This window comes from Prunus avium, chromosome 1 (assembly GCF_965620075.1).
Source record: "Prunus avium chromosome 1, drPruAviu1.hap1.1, whole genome shotgun sequence".
Lineage (NCBI taxonomy): Eukaryota > Viridiplantae > Streptophyta > Magnoliopsida > Rosales > Rosaceae > Prunus > Prunus avium.
Genome location: NC_142284.1, coordinates 42,376,383 through 42,388,686, shown reverse-complemented (window position 1 = coordinate 42,388,686; position 12,304 = coordinate 42,376,383). Strand labels below are relative to the sequence as shown.

At 36.2% G+C, this 12,304-nt stretch overlaps 1 protein-coding gene across 1 annotated transcript; it reads left to right on the top strand.

The window, feature by feature from the left end:
• Positions 1-6,720: 6,720 nt before the first annotated feature.
• LOC110765587 (ACT domain-containing protein ACR4-like) lies at positions 6,721-10,418 on the top strand. The gene is made up of 8 exons (XM_021968729.2): positions 6,721-7,288; positions 7,784-7,856; positions 7,957-8,002; positions 8,103-8,217; positions 8,341-8,408; positions 8,491-9,081; positions 9,209-9,313; positions 9,731-10,418. Exons 1-8 carry the CDS (start codon positions 7,285-7,287, stop codon positions 10,070-10,072), a joined length of 1,344 nt encoding a protein of 447 aa, XP_021824421.1. The 5' UTR covers positions 6,721-7,284; the 3' UTR covers positions 10,073-10,418.
• The last annotated feature ends 1,886 nt before the right edge of the window (positions 10,419-12,304 follow it).

Genomic DNA, 12,304 nt, shown 5'->3' with positions numbered 1-12,304 from the left:
CATTTGCCATTGATTACGTGGACGACTCCGCGTACGAAACGTGGGCAGAGTGCAGAGGGTAAGGCCTGGTGCTAGTTTGTTAAGGACCATTTTGTGAGTAGCTGGTTTTTCTACTTTAGTCAATTCACTCCACCCTACCAACTCTATAACTACATGTATCGGCGCCAAGTACAAAACGTTATTCCTCTCATAAATATCTATATATATAAATAGTTTCGGTTGAATGATTTATTTGAGGGATACTTTTGTATGGCCCATTTCGTATTGTATTTCATTAATTCAAACTGTCTATTTTGTAGATACTCATTCAAAGACCATTTCTACAAAAAAAATCACTTGAATCTAATACATTTGACCACTCAATTGAATTATTGAAATTTTAGTACTTTCTTGAAGCACCGTGTTCATTGATTTTGTAGAACACAATTGGATATCAAAACGGTTTCTGATTTGTCTAATTCTTTGCAAGGATGATCTATGAATGAAGACCTAAAAAATAGATGGTTTGGATCGTTAAAAAAAATTCGTAGAGTACCATAAAGGGTATCCCTCAATAGAAGAGGACTATATATATATATATATAATGTCATTCTTTCAATTTCTTACAAATAGCTTTCATGTACATTTTTCTAATAAGACTTGTGGAGTTCAAGTTACTACTTGAATGTGAATGAATTTTTCTAATAAGATAGAAATTTTTGCAAATAACGCACTAGTGTAGTGGTTTATAGCAATTCTTCTTTCAAAAAAGTATTGGATTTGAGCATTAGTATTCATATAATGTGTGTAAGTTTAATATATAGATTATCACCCCCTCTTGAAAAAAAAGTACTCAAATAAAATTTGAAAATTTCCAACTAGCTTTTCTCTTCCCATTTGGGACTTCCAAGAAAATATATGCATTACAACAAAATTCATGTTTTCCCTCGTTTCGAATAAAGTAGGTACCACATATTATCATAAATTAATGTAATATGAAGATATTAAAACATATATTATATGAATAAATTGCTGTTTCCCTCTAGCTAAGAAACGTTTGAGTTTGACACCTCATTGACCTGACTTAAAGTTTTCTTACCACAAAATATTATAATAAGTGGAACTACCACACGAAGTTGGTTACAAAAAAAAATCATATCTTTGTTTATATTATGTTGATTGTTGACCAAAAGTCAATATATTAAGATGTAAGTTTTGTCATTTTTGCCCTATTTAATATTAATAATTACGTTTGAATAATCATGTTGGTACGTTACTAAAATATGGTATCTAATTATTCACAAATACAAACAAAAACTCTTGTCAACCTAACCTAAGAATAGACTAGGGCTATATAGGCTTGCAGCAAAGGACCCTGTTTTTCCAGAAAATGGGGTCCTAAACCCGGTTATCCGAACCAAAAAGAATCGGATTCTGGACCCTTCCCTTTTTTCGGGTTGCTGACGTGGACATGAACCGGATACGTACCACAGGACGCTTCGTGCCCTCGAATAGCCCATTTTATTTTATTTTATTTTTTTTTATTTTCCTCAAAATAAAAAATTATTTAAAAGGGGAAAGGAATGAAGGATAATGACACGCACGTGTTACGTGCGTGACTGCCATGCCAGCTCCATATGTAAATCTGCTCACTGGTCTGCCTCTTGTCACATGCGTTTGTACGACCCCCCAAAAAGGTGTTTATTTAAGGGAAAAAATACCCTACTTTTTTTTTTAAAAACAAAGTGGTCGGTGTTTTTCTATTGGCCGTTTGACCGTTGACCGATACTACAAAAGTAGGAACGACCTAAAATTAACCATGGTTAGGATTTTGATGATTGATTGAACTTTGTTAAAGACTGTGTCACGTAACACGTTGGGTTTCTAACCTTTTCACGGGATTGGAGACAGTTAGAATGGTAGTTAGTGGTTGGACTGTGCTTGATAATGATAAGGGACGAGCGATATATATTATTAATTAAATAGGTTAAAATAAAATGCTAGTCTCGTTTGGTAAGATTTGAATTTGATTGAAAGACGAGCACTGTTATATGAATTTGGGATCCGGAGTCTTTATATTTAGAATTTACGTATTTATTCGTATTTTGAAAACTCTTGATCATTTGAATAATTTAACTGTTTAAAACAGGATACATAATTAAACTTTAAAAAATTAATAAAAAAATCTAATAACTTCAAATATTTAAAAATTCAATTTAAAACTAAAAAAATAAGATTAAAAAGTCTCATAATCTAAAAATTAAAAAACCAGAAATCCAACTTCACCTCCCCACCCCAATCCCTGCCGACCCCAACAGCACCCAAGCCACTGTATATACCATTTTGATAATCTTTCTCTGTATTAATTCCTCGCAACCCCCTCATAATTACCCCTCACCTTTCGTGAAGAAACCTATAGCCCTCTCCCCTCACCTCGTGGATTTTTCTTTTTTCTTTTTTTGTTTAAACAAATAATTGTTAAATTTAAATAATTTTCTGATGAGAAAGAAGATTAAATACTTATGTTGTTGACATGTCATGTCTTTAAATGGTTAGATTATTAGGATTGTCAAGATTTTGCGTAAACACTTAAACTCTAAATATAGAGACTCGGGATCCATGAATTTGTTTGGATAGAGACCCTCGTGTATCATTATTGTGATAATCAAGTTGGTGCACGTCTAAAAAGGAAAGACTAACTAACAATGTAAAAAAGTGATATATATGATTCAATCAGAAAAATAAAGAATCAGGGTGTATAGATTAATAAATGTAAAAATGTTATGATTCATTATGAATAACTCATGTAATTACTAAGCATTTAGACATAATGAATGTGATTTGCTCGTTAATTCTGTTACTTTAAATTATCCTAACCTAAAACTTGATTATTCATTGATACTATCCTAATCGTCCAAGGTTAGATTCTTGATTCAACGAAGATTTCATCAAGATAAGCAGGCATGAATGAAATGAGAATACTCTATAAATATTAATGAAATTACAATATGAAAAAATTAATTTGGTTCAAACAATTGCGTACATGCATAAATTTCCAAGACATTACAGGATAAGATATTTAGGGCACTTGGAAAGCAAGTCATCTCCAAGATATGTGTCCCCTTTCTAGGGCACTCAAGAACAAGAAGGGAAAGAGAAAAGGAGGATGATTAGGACACCACTTGAAAGGTTTCTTCAATTCGCGGGGGTGGTCACCCATTCAAATGGGGCACAATATATAGTGGTGGGGGGTCAATCGTAAGAAGACAAATTCCGAGAGTTATTCATCTGGCTTGGGTCTTAGGGTTTCTGGGGTCGTCTCTCTATCTCTAAGCTCTAGGCTCTAGCTATGATTGTTTAAAGTCGGGTGTTTATGGATGAAGGTGGTGGGTTTTGGGTGGACATTTAAACAAGACAAAGTGACAAATGGTAGCTCCCCTTAGTAAGTTTTGTGGTCAAGTGGCCGTCGCATAGATGTAGCACCACTACATGCACCACCTATTGCCCTCACTCATGGTGTGCTTATATATACCCATCAACTCAGGCCACTCTTTAGGTGGATGCCACCAAATTCACACCCAATTTACCATTATCAATAAATTTATGCAAGGTGAGGGCACATTCCTGAAAAATGGCCAGATTGGCAAAATACCGAAAACACATCGAGGGTACATAAATAACGCTTGATAAACCAGTCGAGCTACAATCTTCTTGTTATACAACAAGACATTAATGTTGCTAAAAGTTTTATGGGTTGAAGCTTTTTGGCTGGCTCTGGATCTGGTGGGAGTAAGGACATGTTACAATTGATATTCAAAATTCCCTGAATTTATGAAAAATATATAAGGTAAGAGGTAGCAGATGGGGCCACGTGCGAGGAGCATGAGGCCGGCATGAGCCACAAGACACGCGTATGTGCGCGCGCACCCAATATTTTGACTCAATTCTAATATTATAATATTATATTTACGAGCAATATTTAGGCAAAGAGGTAGAGGGAGGATCGTATACTGATAAATATTTGTATTATATCATATACTCTACAAATACAACGTATTATTATATGCTTTGGCTTGCAGTTTGCCTAACCATGTGGGGATTTGTGGACGTGGGGCACGCATATCCACCAAAAACATTATCCTATGAATAAGAATATAAATATTCACCAAAATATATGAATTTACAGTTTCGGCGGCCTAGGAGCATCATGCTCTCTATTTCTTAGCTAAAATTTAGCTAAAAATATAAGAAAGCTATTTTAGGAGCTCTCTAAAAAATTTCAACTCCAACCATACTCCCTAATTTGGAGAGTCATAAATGTTATAACTCTTTTTTGATTGGTCCATCTCTATTAAAAAATAGTTAACATTAAATAAAGGTTTGAAATACTCAATTAGTCAATTGAATACGCTATTGTGCTCGTTGTTTATATAATATATGTAGATGTAGGTTGTATTTGTCTGTTTTCTTGTACCCGAGATTGAATTCTTATTCGCACGTAGATTAGTGTAGTTTTAAACTATCGATTGTTAAAAAAAAACCAGTTCATTTTGATTAACAAATACATTCATGACTTGGTTGATTCTGAATCTCCAATTATGTTAATGAATATATAGTAGCCAGGTTTATTTAGTCCGCAGATAGAGAGGACTTACTCTATTTTGTTTTATGTCACTACCATACCATTACCATGTCTCCCATAACAAAATTAAAACAGTAAAAAAATTATAATCCTTTCGCTATAGTCCATTTGTGCAGAAATGCTGTTTATTATATATTTGGATAATGAAATTAAAGATCATGCCAATGTTGTGGGCTTAATTTAATGGCTTATGCCATGAATATTGCATACACATGCCAACTAGTTTTAGACATGAAACAGACCATAAACAAAATGGTTAACCACTTAATTGTTCGAAGTATATATATAAAAAAAACACATCATCTAATAAGAATAACAAGTGTCCTTTTTCTTCTATCCAAAATATAACAATTCAAATTTATTCGTCATGACACTTAAAATAAATTTATCGAGTTCTTTAATTTGTTGTATGGTGTAGAAATCTTTGACTTTTTGTGCATTAAAAAAACATGTTAAAATCCTAAATATATTTCATGTATGCAAAAAAAGAAAAAGTTGAAATATTTGCAAGATTTTGCAATGGAAGTGAATTGGGAAGATTTGGGTTATATTTATGGATCTAGATCATCTGATAGGATTTTCTTATAAACACATTAACATATCGTGTAGGAACTTTTCACCTTGTAGGTTGACAAAACAAAACTTTTAAGTCATCTATTGCATGAAATTTGTTAGTTTTGTTAGTTTTCCTAATCCATGGAGCAATTACTTCACTGCAATGAATTATTATTATTATTATTATTTTAATGAAACGGGTGGAAAGAACCCCAAAACCCAAACCAACAACTACACAACTCGAACCAAACGAGGGTGACCAACTCCTAAAGAGTCATCAATCAAAATGGAATCAAGACAACTAGGAGCCTCATCTAAAAACCAAACACCCAACCCCATATTATAGCTCAATTTAGCAAGGCAATCAGAAGCAAAATTCTTCTCCCGAAAGATATGATGCACCTCCACACAATCCAGTTGAGTTAACATCTCTCTACAACAATCCAGTAACCTAACAAGGGGATGAACCTCAAGACTTTCCTTGCACTGAATAAGTCTGACAGTAGTGGCTGAATCCATTTCAACCCAAAGCTTCTTTACACATTTCCCAATTGCTAGTTTAAGGCCAAAGAACAATCCCCAAAGCCCCGTTTCTAAAATATATCCCTACCCCATATTAACTACAAAACCACCATGCCAAATCCCAACGGAGTCTCGAATCAAACCCCCAGCCCCAATAGCACAAGACATACCCCTTCTAGCGCCATCCACATTCAATTTCAACCAATTAGAGATAGGAGGTCCTAGGCCAGAACTTGTTTATTCTTAATTTCTTGGTTTTTAGTCCCACCAAAAGCTTTAAACCACTCAAAAACTGCAGCAACAAAAATTTGAATGTCACTGCAATGATTTTCAATTAGGCGTTTTATATGATTAATTAGAGAAGTTACGTTTTTTCTTCTCCATTTGGTTTCGTTATGAAATTACGTATTTTCATATTTAATTAAAATTCACCAGCATTTATGAGGTGAAAACTTTAAACAGTGCCCCATGGGAAAGCCCAAGAGGCAAGCAATAAGAAAGGAGATTATGTGCAGATTAATTAACTAATCTCACCATTGAAACCCACCCCCAAAAAAAAGATGCAGATTCAGATTCCATCGTTTTTCGGTTTCACTAACCAATAATTAAAAACTCACTTAAATGCTAAATCGTACACATTAATTGAAAAAAAAGGTTACCGACTTGGCCCAAAAAGATTGACCAAAACGGTGCGTTTCCGTCAAAATTTAACCGAGTCCTAAAAGGCGACAAGGACAAACCGTTATTTAGTAAAAGTCGAAGACCAGACCGGACCAAACCATGGTCCGTCCATTGACTGCATCCCATTGGTTTTCCACGTGTCAGCTCCACAAATCTCGGAGTTGAAGAGATTATGATTATTACTTTCCCCATAGCCTTATCGTTTTACCGTTTACCGAACCCGGTCCTACTCCACCGGCGCACTTTAGCACGCTGCCACGTCACCAATCCCCCAAAGTGGAGGTCATTGCTAAAGTGCGCGGGTGTAGTTGGTTTATCAGATTCAAAGAGTCAGCCAAGGCCCTGCCCGAGCGAGCGAGCAAGCCACCCCCACTCTGTATTTTTAGGAAACTTTCTTTTTACGGGGTCATTTTTATTCTCGTTTTATAGAGAAAATTGGATTTGGAAAGTGGCAGAGAGAGACATAGAGAGGCCATATAAAGAAAGCGAGGGCATGCCACAGAGAGAGAGAGAGAGAGAGAGAAACAGGGAAAACCGTGTGAGTGTGTTTTGTGGTACTTTTTGAACTTGCAGGTTTTTGGAGTATTGTGTCGGGGGTTGTCTGATTTTGGAGAGTGTTTTAATGGGTTGGCTTTAAATTTTTGTATTTTGGGTTTTCTTTAAAGGTGTAGAATTATTATAGTTTATTTGTTACCTTAGTGAGAGAGATCAAGAACAGGAAAGCCTAAGATTCTAAGATTCTAAGATCTTCTTTCTGTATATAAACATATATCACTCGGCTTTTTTTCTCTCTGTGCTCTACATACATACCAAGCCTTTGTTCTCTCCTCTTCCTTTGTTTTGAGACAACCAAGAAAAGGAAAAAGCTTTTGGTGTAATAGATTCACTAATCCTCAGCAATTGAAATGGGTAGGTGCTGTTTTTATTTTTCCCATTTCATTTTGGCTTCTCGTACTCTGTTCTTCGATTTGTGGTGTCTGTCGGGTTCTGTGTGCTTCTTGATTTTCAGTGTCTTCCTTGGTTTGCCTTTTGCTTTGGGTCTTTTGTGCCTGTCTTGGAGAAGAGGGTGGGGCTTGTTTAGTTGCGAAGTAGGGGATGGAAATTTGTAAAGATAGTTCTTTGTTCTCAGTTTTGGTTCTGTCTGCTGCCTGCTTATGAAAGTTGTGTCTTGTGAGAAAGTTTGGATTTTTGAGTCATCTTTTCCTTGTGAACAAGTCCTTCAAATGATTTACTCGATGGCTTTTTTCATTTCCTTATATTCTTTGGAATTTACAAGTATCTTTTCTTGATTGGTTACAATGGTTCTCTTCTTCTCCAATTGGCTCTTTTTGTTCTCCTAACTTTTTGTCTAATTATATTTTTCCTTTATTTATTTATTTATTTTTGGGTGTGGGTTTTCTTCAGAGGTTAGCATGAGCTTTTCACATGACATGGATGATGAATATGAGAAACTCATCCGGAGAATGAACCCACCGAGGTATGCAATCTCACTTTCTTCAAGGTTACTCAAACTAACATAATCTTGTACGATACACATCTTAAGATTTACATCTCTTTGTCCACTTCTGTTTTGTCAGGGTTGTAATTGATAACAAAGCCTGCAAGAATGCTACGGTGATAAGGGTATGGCTCTCATTTCTCATCGTTTTATGTGTCTTTCTTTGCGTGGCCTTTTTCCTCCCTGTTACGGAAGTTTTGTACTTACTCTAGTTTTCTGATGCAGGTGGACAGTGCAAACGAGTATGGGATACTTCTGGAAGTTGTACAAGTTCTTACTGATCTCAACCTTATTGTAACCAAAGCGTATATCTCTTCGGATGGTGGCTGGTTCATGGACGGTAACAATCCTTTTATTACCTTTGTGACTGTTAGTAGTGGAAGACCTTTTTATCAGTGTAAAAATTTGGTGTTCTTTTGTTCTGGAGTTAGAAACTAATTGCGTGATTTATTTTTTTAATCAGTTTTTAATGTCACCGATCAAGATGGAAACAAAGTTACAGATGAAGAGGTTCTGGAGTATATTCAAAAGGTGAGTTGTGCTTGACGTTTGTTTTTCCTATTTTTGGTCGTTTTTTATATGAAAAGCCTCTAATTTCTCACTTTATTTTCAGTCTCTTGGTCCGGAGGCTTGCTTTGCATCTTCCATGAGATCTGTCGGGGTTAAACAATCAACGGACCATACTGCAATTGAGCTAACTGGAAGTGACAGACCGGGATTACTCTCTGAAGTGAGTGCTGTCCTCACCAATCTCAAATGCAATGTAGTGAGTGCGGAAGTCTGGACGCACAACACAAGGGCTGCATCAGTGATGCACGTTACCGATGAGGAGACGGGGTTGGCAGTTACTGATCCTCAGAGGTTAGCTAGGATTAAGGAATTATTATGCAATGTGCTTAAGGGCAGCAACAAAACCAGGGGAGCTAGGACTGTTGTATCTCACGCTGTTACACACACTGAAAGAAGGCTTCACCAAATGATGTTTGCAGATAGGGATTATGAACGAGTTGATGATGGTCTCTTGGATGACAACCAAAGACCAAATGTGAATGTTGTTAATTGGCAGGACAAAGACTACTCGGTGGTGACTATTCGGAGTAAAGATAGGCCAAAGCTTCTCTTCGATACAGTTTGCACTTTGACAGACATGCAATATGTGGTTTTTCATGCAAGTATTGATGCTGAGGGTCCAGAAGCTTATCAGGTATGCGATTTTCACATTTCCAACTTGCATATTGTTGTGTTCTTGGGCTGCAAGATGAGATGAGCCTTACTTGGATTTGATTTGGTTAGAGTTGGCTTTCCTAATTATTGTTTGTATGCATTTTTAGGAATACTATATTAGGCATATAGATGGATCCCCTGTGAAATCAGATGCAGAGAGACAAAGAGTGATACAATGCCTTGAAGCAGCTATTGAGAGAAGAGTATCTGAGGTGAGCTGACTATTTTATTTCAATTTTTTGGTTTTTTTTGCTTGTGTTTTGGCTAGAAAGCTTCCTATGGTGACCAAAAGTATACATTTGAGGGTATTAATAGCTTCAATGCATGACAAGGAGTGATGGATATTTTGATTTTCTAAATGTGTAGTTTAGTTGTTGCACTTGTATGATTATGAGTCAAATTGCCGTTATAAAAACATGGATGTCGACCCTTTTGTTTTACGAATCAACTAGTTATATAGGTTTATTTTCCTTTGTCTCATTATGTTCTATTGCATTCACCTGTTTGATTCTGTTAAGAATGCGTCCTTAGGTTAAGAGTAATGTTTAATGTACTTTATTGTGTTGTTAATTATTTTTTGAGAGGCTCCATTGATATGTAGACAAATAATTTGTTTCTTCCTCGTTCAGGGTTTGAAGTTAGAACTCTGCACTACTGACAGAGTTGGGCTGCTATCTGATGTCACTCGGATCTTTCGAGAGAATAGCCTTACCGTAACCCGAGCAGAAGTGGCAACCAAAGCAGGCAAAGCTGTTAATACGTTCTATGTTCGTGATGCATCAGGCTACCCTGTTGACTCCAAGACCATAGAGGCAATCAGGCAAGTAATTGGGCAGACCATACTTAAAGTGAAAGGCAGCCCTGAAGACTCAAAACCTGGTTCTGAGGAATCTCCAACCAGGTCCCTCTTTGGGGGTCTCTTCAAGTCCAGATCTTTTGTCAATTTTAAATTGATTAGGTCCTATTCTTGAAGAACTGGTTAATGGGTCATACATCTCGCCGCCTCTTGTACATAAGAACCCGCCCTAGTCCAACTTCACCAAACCAAAGTAGACCATTTTAGTGGTTTATTGACTTAAACTTAGAAAACACAGCCATTGGTAAACGAAAGCAATAGAGTGAAGTGTTTGTAAATCCCACCCCCCCCATCAGCTTCTGCTTTTGCCTTTATTTGTTACTGCGATCCAACCTAACGTTGGGTCAAGAAAGCAAAGAAGGATAATCTGATTTGGGAAATGGTCAGAGAACTCTGTACATAATATTTCTTATCCAATGTTATGGTAGGTAGCCTTATATTACCATCAATCTCCTTTTTTATTTTATCTGGTTTGTGTTCTGATTTCTTATAAAGTGTCCAATGACTTGAATGTTCTTGACAATGTGACATGTAATAAAACAGTGGTCCAATATGAGAGGCTGCATGGAGGGCTCCTTTTTGCTGAGTGAAAAAGTTTCCATTCAAAGTTGTGTTTCTTTCTTGGTGGGTGAGAGGGTACCAAACATAGACCTCTCAATTTCCCATTGGACACAGGTTTATTATGAGTGATGGAGTTTCTAATTTTTTTTAAAGCATCCCATCATTATCAGATGGAGACAGACACTTATTGACTGGTTTGGTTGTCTAAATCCATTTTGGTTTGTTCAACACTGCGCTGTTTCTAAATTGCGTCTGTTTCACTCTTTGAAACCGCCGCAAGCAGAAAAACTCACTTGTAATGAGTTTTGTTATTCCCAACCAATAATATAATGCATTATTGATCGGAGATAACAAAAAATGTTATACCCGTTACATGAAATTTTTTCTCAGTTGGAGTGAAACTCGAAAGAATCTAGATGTATATTCTACAAACTTTCCAAACGTTTTCATGAAACTGGTTTGGACCCATTTCTGGTTGGAACTTGGAATGGTCCACGAAGATCCTTCATTCTAGTCCAATCCAAATCAATTTGAACATTCCTTTTGACCAAATGCTGAGCTAATGAAGGGTGTGATTTGAAAGCACAAAAAGCATAAAAAGACTAACAAATATACATGGAAAGAGAAAAAAGGCAGGGAGGAAATGCGCCCTCTTTTGAATTTCTAGCCTCCTTTCTAACCAATATCAATAATTGTATACCCTCCTCCCACCATTATTGGCTGTTGTGCAATAATCATGGGGTGCAGCCACTTGGCTATCTCAACAAGAAATCAAGAGATAACTCATCTTGACCCGAAAAGGATAGATAAGAAGTACCCCAAAAGTAACATGATAATTGGTATTATATTCATAGCATACTGTTAAGCCTGATTGCTTTTTTTTTTGGGTTGTTGTTGACTGTCTCTCATTGTCATTGTCTGTCAAGCTACAGTTTATTTATTTATTTATTTATCTTTTTATTGATTGATTTTTTTCATTTATTTATGATAATAATAATAAAAAAGTATGTTTTGAAATAGACTGGTATGCACGTTATAACTGTACAAGTAGTGTACAAATACTGTATTTCCATGTTCTCCTCTTTAAATCGACCAACGTGTTTCTGTGTCTCTTTAGTTAAAATGAATGTCCATATTTTCAACACAGCACAGAAGATGCAGTTAATGATATATCAATATATACATGCATCTTGCAAAGACAAAGAAACACCAAAATATGCAGAACTGCACAAAACAGACACACTGCTGTTTGTTCTGTCTTGTGCTTGGATCAGTCAACAGTCAATGCTCCTAACATGTCCACTCTTTTTCTTTTGAAAACAAATGACAATTAAAAGTCTAAAACACTAGTTAATTTGATCAGCTAGGTTGGCATAACAATTATTGCAGAATCATGAGTCATGACCATGCATGCCCAGATAAAATATAACCAACAGTGCTTTCTGTGAGACAAATTCATCTGCAGACCTTGAGATATTTATTTCTTTTTGGTTAAACAAACCAATAAAATTCATTGAGAGAGAGAGAGAGAGAGAGAGAGAGAGAGAGAGAGAGAGAGAGAGAGAGAGAGAGAGAGGAGAGAGAGCATTTACTATCTACTTAGTAATTCAAGTATCATGTGCTTCTGAATTTCCTGTCACTGAAAACAATGGCTTTTGAAGGTGTGCACTTATTCCTCCTCACATGACAGAAAGTGGGCGTTGGGCAATGCAAGCTTTCTTTGAACCAAAGCAAGGAAGCAGCAACCTCCCCCTCACATGAAGGGCTCAGTCTCTCAGCTGACCAT

Excerpts from the sequence above, each read along its gene's own strand:
- LOC110765587 (XM_021968729.2), top strand. Across the intron at positions 8,218-8,340 it reads TGGTGGCTGGTTCATGGACG|TTTTTAATGTCACCGATCAA; the intron begins GTAACAATCCTT and ends TTTTTTAATCAG. Across the intron at positions 9,082-9,208 it reads AGGGTCCAGAAGCTTATCAG|GAATACTATATTAGGCATAT; the intron begins GTATGCGATTTT and ends ATGCATTTTTAG.